Below are 8,927 nucleotides of genomic sequence, written 5' to 3'. Positions count from 1 at the left end.
ATTTCTGACGAATTGCCACCCGTACAATGCTGCTACTATTGCTTGTGTGATTTATAGTCTGTAATAGAAACTCATAAACAGATATCGGTGATGTATCACCCTAATATTTCTCTCCTCTCTCTACCTTTAATAACGCTTTTGTTGTATCGCTCAGTATCGGTCTAGCAGTGTGTCTCATTGACTTCCTCCACCTTTTGGACATCTAAGCAACAACCACACATCTAATAATAATACATCACAATATGTGGTTACCTCTCCTGTATTTATTGTGAACACATTATTCCAGAGTTCTAGCGTTTGCTGTAACTGTGGGTGAGACATTAAATTGGTGAGGTGGAGCTGAACTGATGTATGTTCAATCATTTCCAAACAAACAAATTGTAAAAGAAAAGCTATCACTGTAAAAGTACAAACTCTGCATGGAGTGCCCTCTAGTGTCTCTTTCAAGGAACTTCAATGTAAAAAAAAAAGTTGGGCAAATGGAGAAACTGTTGATTAAAGAGGAAGTTCACACATTTTTACATGTGCCTTATTTTCAGAAAGAGTGAAAATAAGTCTAAATGTACAAATTGGTGAACTTCCCCTTTAATGCATCACACTCAAACATAAATGAGCTATGAAGCAGCTAGATTATAATTAAATTACAGCTTTTATTATAAAATAGATTTTATGTACATGAAACAACTTATGAAATTCAATCAGATTCAGCGGAAGTGACCTATTGCAAACTTGTGAAACAACACATGTTAGAGGAAATGTGGACATATCTCTTTTCTCTCTTCCTGTAGTCACTGCTAGGTTTACTGGCAAACATGTAAACAGGGAGAGGGAGGGAGGGAGGGAGGGGAGGAGAGAGAGTCAGTAGGTTTACCTTTTAGATAAATAAATAGAGATAGAAAAGGAAGAGAAGGATAGAGAGGGAAAGGGTTCAGGGAGAGAGAGAAGAGAGAAGAGAGGGAAAGAGAAGGTGACAGAGAGAATGAAAGTTCGCAAAGAAGGACAGAGAGCGTGAAGAGTATAGAGATGAGAGGGGTCAGGGAGAGAGACATAAGAAGATAGACAGAAAAATAGATAGAGAGAGAGAGCGAGTGAATAGAGGGAAAGAGGGAGAGGTGAAGGAGGTCAGGAGGATGGTGTGTTGCCAAACGTAGAGGGAGTTCTCCATGGAGGGGACCTGCTGAAGGCTGTCTCTGCTGCTCTGTCGTCGTTACCCCATTCCTGCACACACACGCACACACACATGCACACACAAATGCGGTTTCATTATTACAGCACATTTACGTAAAGTCTAAACACTTCCTTTCGAAGACTCTCTTAGGATCCAAAGACAGTCAGTTTCCCCTTATGGATTATAGCTTCACATGAAGTCATGATGATAGCATTGAGTTGACTCTGTCCACAGTAACCCATATACTAACACATTGTCTGGGGAGAGCCTTCAAACTAATGAATGAGATGATTACAGCTAATGAGAGCCCATGCAGGCAGGCCCAGGTCACAGAGGAGCAGTAATGAGAAGTTGACTCAAAGCATGCTTGTGTTCAGTAGGGAGGCAGAGTTCACTGATGTATCTGCAATGCATCATAGAAAGAGAGCGAGGGAGAGAGTGCGAGAGAGAGAGAGAGAGTAGCAGACAAGATGTCCTTACCTGAGAGGTAATGCTGACACGTTTGAGGGTAAGGTCTGGAAAACAATAACAGAGAGAGAGAGAGTAGCAGAGAAGATGTCCTTACCTGAGAGGTAATGCTGACATGTTTGAGGGTAAGGTCTGGAAAACAATAACAGAGAGAGAGAGTAGCAGAGAAGATGTCCTTACCTGAGAAGTAATGCTGACATGTTTGAGGGTAAGGTCTGGAAAACAATAACAGAGAGAGTAGCAGAGAAGATGTCCTTACCTGAGAAGTAATGCTGACATGTTTGAGGGTAAGGTCTGGAAAACAATAACAGAGAAAGAGTAGCAGAGAAGATGTCCTTACCTGAGAGGTAATGCTGACACGTTTTAGGGTAAGGTCTGGAAAACAATAACAATAATGAAGAATAATGTAAATATGGATGTCAGTGACGATGATTATATGAAAGCATTATGTGACATAAGATCATTGAATCACTCTATTTGTTTAAAAAACACTCACCAAGGACATGGTCCCCGGAATGAAGCTTGGCCCATAGAAGAGCCCCCTCCCTAGACACGAGAGAAATACAATTATAAATACTATTCTAAAAGAGAGAAATACAATTATAAATACTATTCTAAAGAGTGAAATACTGTTATAAATGGTATTCTAAAGGGAGAAATACTATTAGAAATACTATTCTAAAGAGTGAAATACTATTAGAAATACTATTCTAAAGGGATAAATACTATTAGAAATACTATTCTAAAGGGAGAAATACTATTAGAAATACTATTCTAAAGAGTGGAATACTATTAGAAATACTATTCTAAAGGGAGAAATACTATTAGAAATACTATTCTAAAGGGAGAAATACTATTAGAAATACTATTCTAAAGAGTGGAATAATATTAGAAATACTATTCTAAAGAGAGAAATACTGTTAGAAATACTATTCTAAAGGGAGAAATACTATTAGAAATACTATTTTAAAACATCTCATGCTCTATGATATTACTGTACTTCCCTGAAAGTTGGAGACTCATAGATAGATGATCCAACACCCACCTTTTACGCTTTTCTTCCGCCATTGCCTTAACTGAACAATGGAAAGAGAAAAGAGAGAGAAGAGAAAAATTAAGCGAGAAGGTGTAATGTCTGTGATGTCACATATTGAATGGTAAAGGGCATTTCTTCAAAGGTTTACTAGCCTGGTCCCAGATCAGTTTGTGCTGTCTTGCCAACTCCTATTAAGGTCAACCGTAAGGTCAACCGCTCCTGGTTGACGAGAGCACAAACTGATCTGAGAACAGAGTATAGGTTAACAGGTGTAACAGTACCTTTCCTCTGCACCGCCACACCCATGCCCACCATTGCAGTGATGACCAGAACTAGAGCAGAAAGAGATCCCACCACCAGAGGCCAGTCCACACCAGTCAGCCCTACCAGAAAGACAATATTACCTGTCAATCAATGAGCTCTCATATACAGATGTAGTATCTTAGTTTGAGCCAGTTTCCTACAGCAGGAAAATAATTCTGCAGCAACAGGAAATGTGAATTATTATGTAGATTATAATTAATGGACATTTTTGTAGAAGTTGGAGCAATAAAAATATAAGGAAAAATCTGTGGATATTACAACCTTCCGAAGCCTTTTTAAACCTCAAATGCACTACACGTTTTTAATTTCATGCATTGCAGGAAAGTTCTCCTGCAACAGGGTGATCAAATGAAGATCCTACATCTGTAGAGTAGGCTACACATAAAATACCCAGCACCAGGCCCACACTGTGTCTAATATCAATACCCAGCACCAGGCCCACACTGTGTCTAATATCAATACCCAGCACCAGGCCCACACTGTGTCTAATATCAATACCCAGCACCAGGCCCACACTGTGTCTAATATCAATACCCAGCACCAGGCCCACACTGTGTCTAATATCAATACCCAGCACCAGGCTCACACTGTGTCTAATATCAATACCCAGCACCAGGCTCACACTGTGTCTAATATCAATACCCAGCACCAGGCCCACACTGTGTCTAATATCAATACCCAGCACCAGGCCCATACTGTGTCTAATATCAATACCCAGCACCAGGCTCACACTGTGTCTAATATCAATACCCAGCACCAGGCCCACACTGTGTCTAATATCAATACCCAGCACCAGGCCCACACTGTGTCTAATATCAATACCCAGCACCAGGCTCACACTGTGTCTAATATCAATACCCAGCACCAGGCTCACACTGTGTCTAATATCAATACCCAGCACCAGGCCCACACTGTGTCTAATATCAATACCCAGCACCAGGCTCACACTGTGTCTAATATCAATACCCAGTCAGACAGGGATTTGTTGATTGTAGTAGTTCAGTGAGTTACCTGGCGAAGAGGGAGGGGAGGTGGTGGTCTTTTCTGGAAGACAATGACAGACAATATTATAGGTGGAAAATAATTCCAGCTGCCTCTTGAGTGGTATGAGTTGATGCACACAGGCTCAGACAAACACAGAAATCAGAGACACAGACCTATGACTCTCGACACAGCCAGTGGTGGACTTCTCTCTGAGTGGCTCCACTCTGCTCCCAGCAGGGCACTGTATTGGCACTGGTACTGGTCCGACAGCGGGCCGTCCTGGGCAGGCAGGGACGAGAGAGCAAAAAGGGCCCGGTGGCGGGTAACGGGGGCACTACGGGTGGCATCAGGGAAGCTACTTCCCAGCTGGTATAGAGAGAAGCGGGCACCAGGGAAGGCAGGTGAGCCGGTACACACCAAGGCCCACTCTCCAGCCTGCCTCTGGAGCGAGAGAGTGGGCACCGGCAATAGCTCTGGGATGGCAGGCCCACCAGAGAAAAGAGGGAGAGAGAGTACGTGTATCAGATTTCCTCACACACAATCCTAACCTTAACCATTGGGAATACAATAACTATCTGACATTACATAACTGACATCAGTATCTAGCTGCAACTTCAACCCCCAACCAAATCTCCCACCTGTGACCGTGACAAGAACTGGATGACTGGCAGTTGAATTAGTCGGTCCCTGACAAGGCACTGTAACCTGGTAGAGGCAGGTGTAGGACCCCCCCTCACCTCCCCTCACAGGCCCCAGGCGGAAGGCTCCGGTCTGGGCTGTGGAGCGGGACGCCAGGGAGGCCTGGGGGTAGACCACGGAGTCCCCAGTCGCTTTAGCTGTCCACAGCAGTAGAAATGCCTCTGGTTTGGGGCTCTGCTGGGAGTGAGGAGGAGGGGGGGAGCAGTGGAAGGATAATGTCTGGCCGCGCTTCACCAGACCACCTGGGGGATCAACTGAGAGGAGGGGTGGAGGAGGAGGAGGAGGAGGAGGAAGAGCTCTAGGAGAGGCTACAGAGAGAGAGAGAGAGAGAGAGAGAGAATAAAGGGGTTGTAATGGTGAAGTCTTATGCCCTAGTATAAGAGAAGTAAAGAAGGGAGTATTCTTTCAACTCCAGAGCTTGTTACTTTTGTCATGAACTTTATCAAATCAAATAGTCTATAGGCATTGTGTACCCAAATATGCAGCTGAAACTATACATTTAGATATTGGATATTTGAGGTAATTTGAGAAGTGCCATTGAAAGTTACCCTCTGTTGTCATTCACACTTCCTGCCTTAACCGTCAACATAGTTTGATGTGTGGTTTCTATATAACCAGCAGGATGTAATGGTACAATACACACACAGCGCTAGAGGAAATGTAACCACTGAGAAACCTACGGCAGTTTTGCTGGTGGTGGAGAAGCGGATGGGAGTGTTTATTGTCTCCCACCACCAGTGGCTTTAAACCTAGCATACATCTCAGAACCGTTTCTCACTTTGAAATAGCATTTCCATTTACTGTTACAATAAATCTGAGAAAAGATTTCTGTGACTATGATTATCATCATTATTTGTAGTGATCATGGTGCTTGCAGTAGGTTATGTCCCAGATTCACAGCTCCACAGTAGTCAACTACCTGATTCAGAATCATCAATCATAAAACTCACCTTGTTGTTTCAGAGTCATATAGTGGCTGTATGAGCTATACATCCCCTGGCTGTTCTGATACAGGCAGCAGTATATATCCTCCCGGGCTGAATCCTCCTTCACTCTCACTGTGAACCGGGCCTCCTGTCTCTCACTGGGGAAAGTAATGGAGTCCACCAGCTTTTTAACCCGGTGGAGTCTGAACAGGGTCCCTCCAGGGCCCTCAGGGGCCTGACAGACTAGGACCACAGCCCCCAGGATGGTGTTGCCTACAGAGGAGGCCTGGGTGAGGGAGGGTGTTGGGGGGATGGCCGGATGGGGGTCTGAGGATACTGGATCTGGGGAGGAGCAGTCAAGTTTGAGACCCAGTAATAGTAAACACTGTATTCCACTAAACAGATCTCAGACACAGGAGGCTCATAATAATGTCCAGAACGGAGTAAATGGAATGGCATCAAACACCTGGAAATCATGTATTTGATACCATTCGACTTATTCCGCTCCAGTCATCACCACGAGCCCGTTCTCCCCAATTAAGGTGCCACCAACCTCCTGTGATCTAGGATCACATTACCCCACTCAAATAGACTTTTTAAATTGTCAGGAAATAAAGATGACAGAACAGAGAGGCCAAACATAATTGAAATATCTCTGTAACTGAAATGGCTCAAGTTCTTTACCCTGAAATCTATAGCGTAAGTGTCAGTAAATTCCTATTCAAAGTACTTACCCCAAAATTGTAGATAACAGATAAGCAGAACAAATATCCAACGTGATAGATGGTATCGACAGACAAGCATCTTTGAAGGTGCAAGCAGCCTCTCTTCTGTGTGGGTGTGGAAGCATCTGCTCTAGGTAGAGGCAAACAGGATCTGCTGTGTGTGCGCGTGTGTGTGTGTGAAAAGTATGACATCTTAAAATAGGAATGAGGGGAAGTAGAATATACAAGCACACTTCCTTTTAAGGGGTTTGTTAATGGGATGTTAGGTTATATAATAATAAACCAAAACCCTGGTGTGTGGATGCATGCATACTGCACACAGAGTATGAGACTGAGTATACAAAACATTAAGAACACCTGCTCTTTCCATGACAGACTGGCCAGATGAATCCAGGTGAAAACTATGATCCCTTATTGACGTCACTTGTTGAATCCACTTCAATCAGTGTAGTTGAAGGGGAGGAGACAGGTTAAAGAAGGATTTATAAGCCTTGAGACAATTGAGCCATGCATGGATTGTGTATGTGTGCCATTGAGGGTGAATGGGCAAGACAAAATATTTAAGTGCCTTTGGGATGTGAGGTCATAGAATGGTATGGTAGTAGGTGCCAGGCACACTGGTTTGTGTCAAGAACTACAACGCTGCTGGGTTTTTCACACTCAACAGTTTCCTGTGTGTATCAAGAATGGTCCACCACCCAAAGGACATCGAGCCAACTTGACACAACTGTGGGAAGCATTGGAGTCAACTTGGGCCAGTATCCCTGTTGAATGCTTTCGACACCTTGTAGACTCCATGCGCCGACGAATTGAGGCTGTTCTCTTTAAGTAGTCTTCACAAGTTCATTAATCATATGGGTAAATAGGCTACATGCACAGAGCAGACACAATAAAGTAGTGTAATCAATCTGGAGTCGCCTTGCAGTACAACACTGACACCTAGTGGATGAAAAGTTGCACTGCCGTCCTGCTATACAGTTGTAGAACTTAATAACATAATAAAACCAAACTTTAACGCTATTTAAAGTCAAATCAATTGTGATTTTAACATCATATTTCAATGGAATTCATTTATTTTGTGATATTTAATGTATTGCTTTGACATTTATTAAACAAATGGATATATCGATTAGCTCTGGTCCATGGTCTGAGTGCGCGTTCCTCTACTAGCCTCTACCAGTGAAGGACTGCGCCCTGGACCGAAGCTAGATATCGATTTCAAAGTGGTAACAGTGCGTTTGCTGCGTAAATGCGGCGCAATAATCGAGGTGTCCACAGTGGAGGTGTCATAATGCCCATAAAACCTAACGGTCAAACAGGGAAATGGTTCTAATCGTTTTTCCACCATTCATTTTTCACATAGGGTATTTTAGAAACACTTAAAATAAGTGGAGGACTCCAAATATGCGGAACAAGTGGAGGACTCCAAATATGAGGAACAGGTATTGATACACACGAAACACAGCCCCTTATTTTAAGTGTTTCTAAAATCCCATATTGGAAAAATGAATGGTGGAAAAACGATTTCCCTGTTTGACCGGTTTTATGGGTATTATGATTGTACTCTATGCCAATACTTATTAACTTTGAAAATAGATTGTTGAACCTAACCACAGGAGGCGGCTGAGGGGAGAACTGCTCATAATAATGGCCAGAACAGAGCACATGGAATGGCATCAAACACCTGGAAACCATGTGTTTGATGTATTTGTTACCATTCCACCAATTCTGCTCCAGTCATTACCACGAGCAGGTTCTCCCCAATTAAGGTGCCACCAACCTCCTGTGAACCTAACAGTATGGATTTGGCAGTCTTTAACCTAAAGCTCCCTCTTGCTTGTCGCTTTCTTGATCATTTTAGCAAAACAAAATTATTGAAATCACAGTATTTTTACTGTGATTAGTGGATACTCTTCTCAAAATTTTGTTCATTGAATAATTCGTTGCTCTCCTGGGATGTAATATTTATCATCAAAATGGATGATAAAGTCATCACTGAACCTCTCCTTCCGTGGAGGACTCCAAATATGAGGAACAGGTATTGATGCACCACTTTCAGACATTCTTTAGTTAGAAAAAAATCTGCAATGGTTGCACTGCTTTTCACAATGTTCTACAATTGCAACCGTGGCAATTAAGAATCAATTCATCAAACATTCCAGATACACAAATATGACAGTTTTGAATAGGAATGTCCGTTCTATAAGTTCTAATTCTATGGTTGTCACAGCAGCAGCCATTACATCAGAACAGACATACACTGTACATGCCTTATCGATAGAGAGATAGAAAAGAGATTTTACATTTACATTTTAGATTTTAGTCATTTAGCAGACGCTCTTATCCAGAGCGACTTACAGTTAGTGAGTGCATACATTTTCATACTTTTGAAAGTTATGTCTGGAAAACTTGATCTCCGACATGCAAAACATCTTGGGACCATATCAACAATGGACTAATGAAACAAACACCAAAAAATAGTTTTAGGTGGAGTTTTCCTTTAAGGTTAGGATTAGGGATGCGAATCTTAGATCTGTTCCTAGTTGAAACTTCACCCTGGAGCGATACAGTACCTGTCAAAGTCGTGTGGTAGCAGG

The 8,927-nt window shown here is 42.6% G+C and overlaps 1 protein-coding gene across 4 annotated transcripts; it reads right to left on the bottom strand.

The window, feature by feature from the left end:
- Positions 1 to 243: 243 nt before the first annotated feature.
- On the bottom strand, positions 244 to 6,463 carry LOC121554013. 4 transcript variants are annotated; one of them, XM_045205862.1, is made up of 13 exons: positions 6,340 to 6,463; positions 5,630 to 5,947; positions 4,619 to 4,987; positions 4,154 to 4,453; positions 4,008 to 4,040; positions 2,954 to 3,055; positions 2,682 to 2,712; positions 2,133 to 2,182; positions 1,977 to 2,011; positions 1,896 to 1,930; positions 1,817 to 1,851; positions 1,649 to 1,683; positions 244 to 1,218 (listed from the first exon to the last, which is right to left on the bottom strand). In XM_045205862.1, the coding sequence occupies exons 1-13, from the start codon at positions 6,407 to 6,409 to the stop codon at positions 1,123 to 1,125; spliced, it is 1,509 nt and encodes a 502-aa protein (XP_045061797.1). In that variant the 5' UTR covers positions 6,410 to 6,463; the 3' UTR covers positions 244 to 1,122. The 4 variants fall into 4 exon arrangements, with proteins under 4 accessions (XP_045061797.1, XP_041723384.1, XP_045061798.1 ...); XM_045205863.1 differs by lacking the exon at positions 1,649 to 1,683 and having other exon boundaries at positions 1,127 to 1,218; XM_041867451.1 differs by lacking the exon at positions 1,817 to 1,851 and having other exon boundaries at positions 1,127 to 1,218.
- Positions 6,464 to 8,927: the final 2,464 nt, after the last annotated feature.

The sequence above is a fragment of the Coregonus clupeaformis genome, chromosome 20, assembly GCF_020615455.1.
Source record: "Coregonus clupeaformis isolate EN_2021a chromosome 20, ASM2061545v1, whole genome shotgun sequence".
Classification (NCBI taxonomy): Eukaryota; Metazoa; Chordata; class Actinopteri; order Salmoniformes; family Salmonidae; genus Coregonus; species Coregonus clupeaformis.
This window is presented reverse-complemented; position numbering and strand designations above follow the sequence as displayed.